Source organism: Mobula birostris, chromosome 17, assembly GCF_030028105.1.
Source record: "Mobula birostris isolate sMobBir1 chromosome 17, sMobBir1.hap1, whole genome shotgun sequence".
In the NCBI taxonomy this organism is placed as follows: domain Eukaryota; kingdom Metazoa; phylum Chordata; class Chondrichthyes; order Myliobatiformes; family Myliobatidae; genus Mobula; species Mobula birostris.
The window spans coordinates 53,193,046-53,206,359 of NC_092386.1; the positions used below are offsets into that span (position 1 = coordinate 53,193,046).

The window sequence follows — 13,314 nt, forward strand, 5'->3', positions numbered from 1 at the left end:
GCACGTAAATGATTTCATATTAAGCAAGTAAAGAAGAAACTAATAATGCATAACAAATTGATTATGAAAAAATCAAGTATTCTAAGAGAACAGAAATAAACACCAGCCAAGCAATGAGCAGATTTATTTATGTTTGTGAAACAAAAGATGCAACAGCTATTTGTTCTTTCACTTTTAACATAACGCTTGGCTTTTTTTTTTGCAGCACAAATGCTTACCAGATTATACAATATGGATTATGTAATAAACTAGTTAACAGAATAATTTAACATTTACAGATATCGATGAGTGTGAACGACAGCCTTGCGGAAATGGAACCTGCAAGAACACTGTGGGATCTTACAATTGTCTCTGTTTCCCAGGATTTGAGTTAACTCACAATAATGACTGCACAGGTGAGGCACAAACTAACAGTGGGGCTTCTAATGAGATTGTTTCTTTTGCAAAATGCTGTTAATTTAGTCTTGATTAATCCATAATTATTAAAAAGCAAGTTGCCTTAACAATGTTCAGCAATTGTCAATTTTGACTTGTAGGAATCTATAAATTTACAAAGATATTAATAGGCAAATGTCACATAAGTTGAAATTATTAAGATGTGTTTTTACATATATCACATATTTCCAGCAAATAATGCAGGTGGTTATAAACAATACAAATTATAGAGTTGTTAATAGAAAACAAGACAAGATTTAACACTTAATCTAGAGTACCTCTTTCCTTTTGGGTGTATTGCTGTGTTCCAGACTCTCAGGATCTGTGGGGAATTGTACAGCATCTGCTACATTAAATGGTACTGAGGAATGTACTTAACTGTCATATGGAATAATTGTAGTATTTTCATGGGAAATATTCCTCAGAAGGGTTTTGCCCTCTTAGACTAAGAAATTCCTCAGAAATTGAGTGGAAAAACAATGTTTATGCATAAATAAAGTTTCTACAAAGTAACATTAACAAAGTAATGCCAAAGAAATTCCTAGCCAATAGTCTGTTAGCTGATATTAAAAATTCCTTTGTGCTTTTTCTTCATACTTTTTACTTTCCTCTGCTACTAGAATCTGAAACTACACTTTCAGTTGGTAGAAACTGTCTTGACAACAAAGTTTTCACTCAATAGATTTAATGATGCCATGCTAAGGATTTTATATTTACATTTCCAGTTAGCAAATTTGTTGTACCTCTTCTACTTGGAACTCCAGTGTTCCAACATTGGACTTTTACTTCACCTTTTATTCTCAAACAAATAATAAACTACGGTAAGAAAGCTATTTGATAAATAAGAGAGAATGCACACTATTTTCATTGAAAGTATTTCCCATCACTCACACAGATACCGATGAATGTACCACCCTGTTTGGCCAAGTCTGTAGAAATGGGCAATGTTTTAATAGCATTGGCTCCTTCCAGTGTCTATGTCAGGAAGGCTATGAGCTTACACCTGACAGGAAGAACTGTATGGGTGAGTGTCCATTATTGACTTACACTCATTTTGAGAAATATTATTCTGCACATGGCTTACAAATACATTTCTGCTTATTTTCTGGAAAGATATCAATGAATGTGTGTTGTCTCCTACATCATGTGCTCCTGGAACCTGCCAGAACCTCGATGGTGCATACAGATGTATCTGCCCATCAGGCTATGAAGTGCAGAGTGAAAACTGTATAGGTGAGGATAATACTATGCTGCCTACATTTTATAAATGATAAGGCTTATACAAACTACTTAAGTTTATGAATCTGTGTACCTTTGAACTGTTTCAAATGCTGGAAATGAAAAATGCATGAAGTGAACTGTTACAAATATTCAATTCACCCGTATAATTATAAAAACTTTTGATGAGAATTGCCAATTTTGACAATATATTTCATTAACATTACAAAGATATACACTGAATGAATGTCTATTGAAGGTTGTAGCATTGAATGTTTTTTTTTCGGAACCTGTGCCCTCCATATTGCTGACCTTATCTAAAGCTATCCACTAATTCACATAATACTATCTGTAATGTTACTCTTATTTAGTAAAATAACTTTCCCTGTTCTGTAGATATAAATGAATGTGAAGAAGATCCTAATATCTGTCAGTTTGGTGATTGTGTGAATACTGCTGGCAGTTTCCAATGTGTTTGCCGTCCAGGCTTTATCCTCTCAGAGAATGGGCGTAGATGCTTTGGTAAGTTGGCATTTGTTTCCATTATGCTCATTTGGATATTTCTGTGGGTGCTAAAGGTATGTGTTCAGTTTGTGCGTTCTCTTTTGTGTACTAGAACTTAGTACAGCACAGTACAGGCCCTATGGCCCATGAAGTTTTGCCGACTACTTAATGTGCTCCGAGGTCAATCTAACTCTTCCCTCCCACATAGCCCTCCAATTTTTCTTTCATCCATATGCCCATCTAAGAGTCTCTTGAATGTCCCTAACATATCTGTCTCTATCACCACCCCTGCCCGTGTGTTCTAGGCACTTAACACTCTCTGGGGGGCGGTGGGGGGGAGAAAACTACCTCTGACATCCTCCCTATACTTTCCTCCAATCACTTAAAAGTGTGTCCTCTCATATTAGCGATTGCCACCCTGGGAAAAAGGTGCTGGCTACCCACTCTATCTCTGTCTTTTACATTATACACTTCAATCTAGTCTCCTCTCCTCCTTCGTTCCAAAATGAAAAGCCCTAGCTTGCTCAACCTTTCCTCATGGGACACATTCTCTATCAAGGCAGCATTATTGTAAATTTCCTCTGCACCCTCTCTAAAGCTTCCAAATCCTTCCTATCATGAGATGACCAGAAGTGAACACCATAATTGAAGTGTGGTCTAACCAGAGTTTTATATAGCTGCAACCTTACCTCGCAGATCTTGAACTCAATCACCCAACTAACAAAGCCCACGCATCATATACCTTTTTTAAACACCCTATCAACTTGCATGGCAACATTGGATTTAGGCCCTAATATCCATCTGTTCCTCCCCATTACTAAGACTCCGCCATTAAACTTGTACTCTGCTATCATTCGACCTCCCAAAGATCATCCCTTCAGACGTTACTGGATTGAACTCCATCTGCCTCTTCTCCGCCCAGTTCTACAACCTGATAATGTCCTGTTGCAACCTACAACAACCCTCTACACTATCCACAATTCCACCAACCTTCATTATTTCATCTGGAAACTTTTTAACCCACCCTTCCACTTCCTCATCTAAGTAACTTATAAAAATCACAAAGAGCAGGAGACCCTGCAGAACACCACTGGTCGCAAACTGCTGGCAGAATACACTTCATCTACTATCACCTTTTGCTTTCTGTCGGCAAGCTAATTCTGAATCTTAGAAACAAATAGAGATTTGGTCATGCGTAAAACTGAGGAGTGATTTTGTTAGAAAACTGTTGAAAATTAGATTAAAATAAATGATTTGCATTGAGTCCTGAATTTCCATGGAGTTTTTCCAAATTGCTTACTATATTGATAGAGAAACTCAACAAGATCATCTTTAACCATTTTTTCTTGAAATTCAGTGAACTTGCTGCAGTTAATCTAAATACAAATTTTGGAAATAGAGACCAATTGTTTTTATGTTTTGAGAAGACAGTGTTTAATATTGCACTAGATGTTTGCAAACTGCCTTGTTGTAAGTCTATTGTGAAGGTTATGTTGGTCTAATTTGACTCCCCAGATACACGTGAAAGCTTCTGCTTCACCAAATTTGACAATGGAAAGTGTTCGGTGGCAAAACCTTTCAACACAACTAAAGCAAAGTGCTGTTGCAGTAAGATGCCAGGAGAGGGATGGGGAGATCCATGTGAACTCTGCCCTAAAGATGGTGAAGGTAATGTACTTAGGCTTAATATTGGACCTTGCCCAGTTCAACCTTTACCTTTAGATAACATTAACTGTGGTAGCAATTCTATAGGGACCAACTTGTGGTACTGTACTGCTCTCATATATAGTTTTGCTTCCAAAACAGATTTGGATAAGGAAGAACATTAGGTCTACTCTTCCAGAAAGATGACTATCTATAAATGATTCCATAAATGATTCTGAAATTGCTTCTGCTGCCCTCTCTAAAAATCCCTAAAAATTTATAGGTAACTATTCACGTGAAGAGGTTCCATATCATAAACTTTCCTGGTGCTTATCTGAACTTGTGGTTTGTTTATCTTCATGCACTGCAATTGCCATTTTCCACCTACATATTGATGAGCTTTCCCTTAATTTCTTCTGCCTTTAAAAATAAATTGGGCACATTGAGAATGACAGCATGTGTGAATGTGTGACAGCATTCTGAGGCTTCTGATGAAATTCTGGGAAAACACTGTAAACTTAGTACTGCTTAATCTATTATATTTAGCAGGCAAAGTGCTTTGGCAGCATAAACCACATTGATCTCATCTTTGCCTGCAATGCATTCCTTGATGATCATTGGTGCAACTCTCCTCTGTACTGTATCATGTTCCCTTGCTAATTAAATTTTGTAACTAGATCGTGAACATTAATAACAGAATACCACATCAAGAGAAGATCCTACTGATTTAGATGTTATTTAGATGTCAGTCCTGCAAAGAAAATAATGTTACCTAAAAATCAATTCACACAACACTTTATATTTTTCAACAGTATGCAATCCAAAATTATGTGTATTCCATGTCAAATCGAGGCAATTATTAACTTTCCTTCCAGTTGCAAGTTACCATTTGATGCATTTGCATCAGCTGCAGAAAGGGATAATGCTATTCCTGGTGCAGTCCTCCTATTATAAAATGAAGGGAAATTTGGGCTGTTATCCTGGGGCATCTGTTATGTGGCACTACAAGGAAGACATGATCTTAGTCCTTTAGCACTGTTTTGAGAGGCAAGCAAATGAGTGAAATACACCCCTTTTAAGTACTATCTGCCTATTGCCCTGTATCAATCAACACTCCCTAAACCTTCCACCACATGCTCTGATTTTCTATATATCTTGCTGGCCTGGGGCCATCCTGTTCCTTCCTGCCTGTCTTAACTGTCTGTTTCTACCTCACCCAACTTCAAGTGCTTGTTACTTCTTTTAACTCATTCCCAACCTTAAATGCCTTTATTCGGAATTCCATTCTTCTCTTATTGCGCCTTAACTGATTTCTCCTTCTTGCTTCACTTGAACCATTAAGTCCTTAGCCGCCATTGAGAGCTCAAGATGTAAATTGATATCAATCAGTTGTGAAATAAATGTAACCTCTTTTACAGTTGCTTTCCTGGATCTGTGTCCATATGGTCATGGGACTATCCCTGGCTTTGGAGAGACGCGTGAAGGTGAGAAAAGCTGAATGTTACTGCAATGTTTATTTATCAATATATTTGCAAGGTTGCCTTAGGGATAAAGCCAGAGAGTGGTAGTAGATGCCTGCCTCTGACTGGATACCTGTGACTACTGGCATGCAACAAGGATTGGTTCCATTGGTGTTTCTCATCCATATTAATTGTTCGGTGATGATATGGTAAACTGGATCAGCAGATTTGCAGATGACACCAAGACTGGGCTGCAGTGGACAGCAAGGAAGGCTATCAAAGCTTGCAGTGGGATCTGTGCCAGCTGGAAAAATGGGCCGAAAGATGGCAGATGGAATCTGATGCGGTCAAGTGTTTGATGTTGCACTTTGAGAGGACAAACCAGGGTAGGACTTATACCAGGAACAGTAGGGCACTGAGGAGTGTGGTAAAACAGAGCAATCTGGGAACATAGATCGAAAATTACTTGATCAGTGATGACTCTTTATGACCCTGTGATACAAGTAATGCAAGTAGTGGATTACTTGATACCAATCATCCTGAAGTAATTTCAATGGCTCAAAACCTCCATTCCTGCCACACTGGACACTCACCAATGTGCTTACCGACAGAACTGCTCTATGTCATAACATCTGCTGTGCACCTGGCCCTGACACACCTATAGAACAAGGACACTTATGTCAGATTGCTGTTTCTGGATTTCATTTCAGCATTCAACACTACTGTTGCACAGACCTTTGTGAATAAACTCCTACTCCTCGGTCGAAATACACCACCGTGCAAATGTGTGTTGGTCGTCCTAACCAACAGGCTCAGATAGGATATACAACCAATCCGCCCCTTCCCATCATCTTCAACGTGGGTCCCTCCACCCCCCCCAGGGCTGTGTGCTGAGCCCGCTGCTATACACTCTGCTCACACGTGACGACACGGCCAAACACCCGAGTAATCACGTTGTCAAGTTCACCATTGTCACAACAGTGGTGGAGCTCGTCACCAGCAAAGAGCCGGCCTGCAAAGAGGAGGTGGAAGAGCCTGAGGCCTGGTGCTAGGCAAATAACCATCTCCTCCATGTCAGCAAGACAAATGAAACGGTTATCGACTTTAGGGGAACTCGCACCATGCGCACACACACGCTCCCCCCCCCCCCCCCCTTACGTCAGAGGCACAGCAGTGGAAACTGCAAGCAGTTTCAAACTCCTGGGAGTGTATATCTTGCACAAAGTATCATGGTCCCCGAACACATCCTACACAATCAAGAAAGCTCACCAACACCTCTGCTTTCTGAGAAGCTAAAGAGAGCTGAACTAGGCACATCAACACTCACAGATCCACAGTAGAGAGCATCATAACATGCTGCATCACTGCTTCGTACAGAAGCTGCACTGCGGCATACAGGAGGGCTCTACAACAGGTAATCGAAACTGTCCGGTGCATCACTGGCATCAGCCTACTTGCCATCAAGTGCATGTATGCAGAAGGGTAGAAAAGGCCAGTAATATCATGAAGGATTCCACCCACCCTGCACATGGACTGTTTGTCCCACCCCATCAGGAAAGAGGCTACGTAATATCCATGCCAGGACCACCAGAGTCAAAACCACTTACTTATCCCAAGCAGTAAAGCTGATCAACACCTCCACCCACCACCACGACTATATCATTACCTGTCAGAGTCACCTTATGTACAGATCCAGCATCACTTTATGTACATACAGTCTGTGATATTAAGGTGCACACACAAAATGTGGAGGAACTCAGCAGACCAGGCAGCATGTATGCCTTCTTGCGGAAGGGTCTGTGCCGGAAATGTTGACCCTACCTTTTTCCATAGATGCTGCCTGGCCTGCAGTATTCCTCCAGCATTTTGTGTGTGTTGCTTGGATTTCCAGTATCTGCATATTTTCTCTTGTTTATGTCTATAAGCTATCTTATGTATTATATATTTATCGTGTTTTTTTTTCATTATTGTGTTCTTTATCTTATTGTGTTTTTATTTGAGGCACTGGATACGGAATAACAATTATTTTGTTCTCCTTTACACTTGTGTACTGGAAATGACAATAAACAATCTTGAATTACGAACAAAAGATCATAGGTTAAGAATGAAAGGTGAAATATTTAAAAGAAATTTCTTCACTCAAAGGGCGGCATGAGTGTGGAATGAGTTGCCAGCAGAAGTAGTGGATGCAGGTTCGATGGTGACATTTAAGAGAAGTTTAGATTAGTACATGAATTTTTGTTCGTCCATCATCGACGAGGACCTCGACACCATAATAATGATGTCGAGACTAGCACGTGATTTGGATTTAAGTGAGGGAGAGTTGCACAGCGTCAGCCTCACTCTCTCTTCCCAATTCCCATCTGGATCCAGTGGCAAGACAGAGTCGAGACGGCTGGAGATGGGACTAGGTGCAGTGGATGACCAGGACGTCTTCTGTGTCTTGTCCTGCTCTACACGTTCCACGACGCTTGCAGAGACCGCCTTCTTGACCGTTGGACCTTCCATTGGTCTCGTCCGCTCAATCCGCCGGAGTCTGTCTTCACATTCTGGGATAGACAACTCCCTATCTCACCGAGTGTTTGAGACCCATCGGCTACCCTCACTTGGTTTAGCCGGCTTGTCGAAGCCGTTGCCCGGGGTGTGGCCGCTGTGGCATGCAAACAGCAAAAAGTACATGAATGGGAGGGCTATGGACAGACATGATCCACGTGCAGGTTAATGGGCTAGGCAGAACAGCAATTTGACATGGGCTGAAAGGCTTCTGTGCTGTAATGCTCAATGATTATGTACACTGCAGTAGATGTTTCAAACTATCTTAAGTTAAGAAAGACATGCATTTAAATAACATCTCCAATGACTCCTGGGAATCTCTGGACTATGACGTCTCAGAGTGGAGAAAAAGCATTCAGATGATATTAAGAACCTGGAGTCTGGAGCACCTAGAAAGCTGTACAAGAGGAGCATGCCATGTCACCCACAACCCACTGTTAGACAGCTCTGCAGCATTTGTAACTGAGCAGATTTCAAGGATCTGGATCATTGATGTTGAAAGAACATTCAACAGTATGCGGTTATAAAATATATTTATGAAAATGTAGGACAGAAAGGGATTGAAAAGCAATTAATAAAATAATAAGTCATCGAGAGTATTAATAAAGCAATGAATTTCACACTGTTCTGCCTGCCAGGGACTCTATAGAGATGATCGATGGTTATCTCAGGAAACTGTTCTTGGCACCATCCATGATCCTGGTCTCAGGAGTAGTCTGAGTAATCATAACCAAATTCCTCAATTATTCACTAAGATAAACAATTTCTTGTGAGAATCATTATGCTCTATCAGCAATTTCTATAAAGTAAAAGAAAAATAAATAAAAGCTCCATACAGCTGTGCATTACTCTTCGTGTGCCAGCTTAATATGCTTATAGCTAGATATCATTACAGTTTTAACTTCATCCCCACTACAGCTTTTTATGGAAGAGTTTTCAATTTCAACATTGATCTCATCAATCACCTCCAAAATCACAAAACTGGAGTGAAAGAAAGTCATCCTCAATCTTAAGGTGTTTCCTAAGAAGAATACAATATAAAACTATAGTCTTTTGGAAGTTATACACTTGAATCACCCACTGCTTTCTGACCAGAGCAAATGAAATGTAAAAATTAGAGAATCATCTCAGCACAGAGATCATCATTATTACCTTCTTTTTAATGGGTGATTGAAACTGCTTCAACCATCCTTTAAGGTAATGAATTCAAGAATATGTGTAATTTGACTTAACAGTTTTTCCTTGTATCATTTCATCATCTTTCTGCTAATCATTGTAAATAAATCTGCATTCTTTGGATCTCAACCCTTTTCCCAGTGGCAACTGTTATAATTTATTTAGTTTTGATTAAACCATCATAGTTGGGAACACTACAAATCTTCTCTCAAACTTTTATATACAAGCCTAGCTTTTCCAGTCACTCTGTTATAAACATAACTAGTCACTTCTGCTTGCATTTTAGTAATTTTCTTTCTATACCATTTATATTGTACACTGTGGATTTTAATTGTACCAAAATGTGTTTATTGTCTCTCTGTAGCATTAAATTTCATTGACAACCTATCCATCCCTTCCTCTAGTCTGTAATTTGTCTGTTGGAAATCTGCCACTAACCTCCACCCTATTTATTGTTCTCACAGTTGTATATCATTTGCAAGCTTCAAAATGAAGGCTGATAAACTGAAATGTCTACAGGAGTTGGTCTAATTAGCATAGTCAATTGTGGGTTGAAAAACAGTAAATCAGTGCACCCATAAACACTTACTTCAGCAGCCAATCAGCAAAAAAACAGATTATGGTAAATATAGGCTCTATCATGATTCTAAGGAAACATTGCAACTCCTCGTCAAATATATCCCTTATTTGCCTGCAACAAGATCTGGACAACATTTAGACAAGGCAAATACCACCTTCAACAAGAGTATAATTATTCGTACTCTTGAGGTTCAGAGGTACGACAATTGCTGGTCTCCCACCATCAATATTTTGGAAATAACCTGTTAATCTAGAAACACAACTATATCAGCCATATTAATACTGTGGTTATAGGATCAGATAGAAGACTGGATTTCCTGCAATAAATAATTCATTTCTGGATACTCAAAGCCTTTGAAGTATCTACATAGCACAAATCGGCAGTGTGATGGAACATTGTCCATTTGTCTAGATGAGCATAGCTCTAAATCATAAAATTCAGGACTCCACCCAGAGCAAAGCAGCCTGTTGGATTTGTACCAACTTCCATCACTGGTGCATGGTGCCTACGATGTTTACATTTGCAAAACACCCAGTGGTTCTTTTACATAGTTACTCATTGTTCTTGGCAAATTTTTCTGCAGAAGTGGTTTGCCATTGCCTTCACTTAATTACTCATCGTATTACAGCATTTCATACTCACATGACATATTCATATAAGCCCATAACCAAATCATGCTCCATAATGACTTGGTCAGATACTGTTGGTCTGCATCTCTGAAAGAAGAATCAATTAATAAAGGTACACTATCGCTTGAATTTATTGGATGGATACTGTGATTTGATCTGATGTACCTGTACTTAGAATGAAGTTTAATTTATTCATGGCAGTTGATTTACTGAAAAATGTTCTTTTTTCTGCAATACAGATGTTAATGAATGCTTTGAAAACCCTGGAATATGTTCAAATGGACATTGTATCAACACAGATGGATCATTCCGATGCGAGTGCCCTATGGGATATAGCCTGGACTACAGTGGAGTTAACTGTGCTGGTAGGGAAACCGTTATTGGTCATTTAGGGGAAATAATAAAATAATAGTGGGTTAGATTTTGGTGGTGAAAATTGATTTGCTTCCCACTTATACTCCAACCTTATTTCCATTCTATTGGACTCAGTGCAAAGGAAAACTGGGCAGTGTGTATCTGCTACCACACATTTTCTTAATAGTGCAAATTAACTTCAAAATGTTAACTACTGTTGTACTTTAATATTTATTCATTTGTTATGTGCTATGTTGTATAATGTAAGCCATCAAGGTCCTTCCATGACCATGATTGTTCATGGCAAACTTTTCTACAGAAGTGGTTTGCCATTGCCTTCTTCTGGGGGGTGTTTTTACAAGACGGGTGGCCCCACCCAGCTATTATCAATACTCTTCAGAAATTGTCTGTCTGGCGTCAGTGGACACATAACCAGCAATTGTGATATGCACCAGCTGCTCATATGACTATCCGCCACCTGCTCCTGTGGCTTCACATGACCCTGATCGGTGGTGGGGCGGGGTGGGCTAACAGGTGCTCACGTTTCCCAAGGATGACCTGCAGGTTAGCGGCGGGAAGGGGCGCCTTACACCTCCTTTGGTAGAGACATATCTCCACTCTGCCACCCGACATATATTATTTTCCACAAATCTTGAACATGCTCAAATTTGTTTGTGTACATTATCTATAAATATTCAGAATGTTAATTTATAATAGTTTAATGTTGCTGTACACAATAGTTGAAAACAGCACAAGTAAAATCTGGTAACCTTTGCTATTTCATAACAGACACTGATGAATGTTCCATTGGTAACCCCTGTGGAAATGGCACTTGCACTAATGTGATTGGTGGATTTGAATGCAGCTGTGACGAAGGATTTGAACCAGGTCCAATGATGACTTGTGAAGGTAACTCCTATTGATCATTATACAATCTGAAAGCTACCATTTGTAAATTTGGCCATGGTTTTCTGCTTTTGCAATATTTGTTGTGGTAGCACATTGATCTCCATAAAAGTGGCAGATGCCAAAATTAAGAGATGGGATGCAAGAGGAAACTGATTTTAGCTGGTGTTCAAATTCAAAATTTGCTTCTAAAAGATATTCCCGGAGCCTGTGGAAATTACTTTTTTGTCAGTCGATTGCACAGACATTTTGGCTCCTTGATCTTTAAATTTTCCTCACTCCTACCCAATGAATCACAGTATGTTAGACAGTCACTGATATGTTTAATGGTTTGCTGTCCTACTCGTCCTCGGACTGAAGGCTGAGCTATAAAGAAGCCCTTGAAAACTAATTACCCACATTACTTCAGCACTTCCCATTTCCTTTTCACCGTTGGATTTCTGGACCAATGAGAAACTTATGCAGCTGCAGTAAATTCAACATCAGGCTTCCAATTTCAATGAGGAAGTCAAATAATATTTCCCTACAATGCAGATACTTTTGAAATTACTGCCATAAATATAGCTTGTATTTGAATTTTGTTATTTTACTGTTTGATGTTTTAACTTTTACACTGCCATTTTGTAGAAGTGAAAAGGCCATTCCTTAATGAGTTTACAATTCTAGCATACAAAATAAACATGAGCAAATACCAAAACATTCTGCTGGGTCAAAAAGCTCAGAGATGCAGCGCAGAATAGACCTTTCCGGCCCAACGAGCCACCTATTTAACATTAGCCTAATCATAGGACAATTTACAGTGATCAATTAACCTATTAACTAGAATATCTTTGGGCTGTGGGAAGAAACTGGAGCACCCAAAGGAGGCCCATGTGGTCACGAGGAGAACATACAAAGTTCTTACAGGTGGCGCCAGAATTGAACTCTGAACTCTGATGCCCCAAAATATAATAGCATTGTACTAATCACAACACCACCTGGTGCCCAATATCTCCTAATGCTTCCCTGGGAGCAGCCTGTAGAGCAAGGAGTCCTATGTTAATCAGCTGCTTGGGAAGAATCTGGGCAAAGACCACTACACTCCTAGTCAGACTCTTTGCAACTCACAGTACACAAGGAAGTGGAAGAACATCTTATCCTTACCACAGCTACCTTGAGGTCAGCATGAAGTGAGATTCAGACTCCAGCTACACATGGAGGATCTGACTGTGAGGGTTCTTCTTGTCAAGCAAGTTTTTTGATTGTTTGAGAATTCTAATGATGAGGCATTCTGCGAAAGGGTTTTGACAACCTTATCAAGCAACAACCCCACAGGATCCACTGTCTCCTTTTCCTCAGACCTCTGTGATATTAAGTGCAAACAACTACCTCATTGACTATGGTTGACTTGCGTCTGAGTGATAAAGCAGTACAGTTTAGATGCAAGCTCTTTCACCACTTTATCTGTGTCGACCCCCATGACTTGTTATACTAAAGCCACTTACCTGCATTAATTCCTTACGTCTCCACGCCTTGCTCACTCAGGTACCTGTCAAGATGGCTCTTGTTACTGTTTCTGCCTCCACTTTCTCCAGCAAGTCATTCCAAGTACCAACTACTGTTTGTATGAAAAAAATTGTCCACAGATCCCCTTTAAATCCCATTCCTTTCGCCTTAAACTTATGCTGTGTAGTTTTAGACACCCTGACCATGGGAAATAGATACTAGCTAATCTATTCCTGTCTTATTTCTATATACTTCCATCATGTCACTTCAGCTTCCTTCCCTGCAGGGAAAACTAACCAAGCTTACCCAATCTCCCCTGAAAGCTCAAGTCCTTCAGTCCACACAGTCTGTACACAGATGGTCAAGTTTA

General features: G+C 39.7%; 1 protein-coding gene across 1 annotated transcript in view; it reads left to right on the plus strand.

Moving 5' to 3' along the window:
• The window catches only part of fbn2a (fibrillin 2a), a 338,906-nt gene that overhangs the window by 282,570 nt on the left and 43,022 nt on the right, over nucleotides 1-13,314 (plus strand). Inside the window, exons 46-53 of the mRNA XM_072281722.1 lie at nucleotides 279-395; nucleotides 1,331-1,459; nucleotides 1,549-1,668; nucleotides 2,050-2,175; nucleotides 3,673-3,825; nucleotides 5,220-5,285; nucleotides 10,439-10,564; nucleotides 11,343-11,462. Of these exons, the coding sequence (XP_072137823.1) occupies nucleotides 279-395; nucleotides 1,331-1,459; nucleotides 1,549-1,668; nucleotides 2,050-2,175; nucleotides 3,673-3,825; nucleotides 5,220-5,285; nucleotides 10,439-10,564; nucleotides 11,343-11,462 (957 nt within the window). The remainder of the gene's footprint in view (nucleotides 1-278; nucleotides 396-1,330; nucleotides 1,460-1,548; nucleotides 1,669-2,049; nucleotides 2,176-3,672; nucleotides 3,826-5,219; nucleotides 5,286-10,438; nucleotides 10,565-11,342; nucleotides 11,463-13,314) is intronic.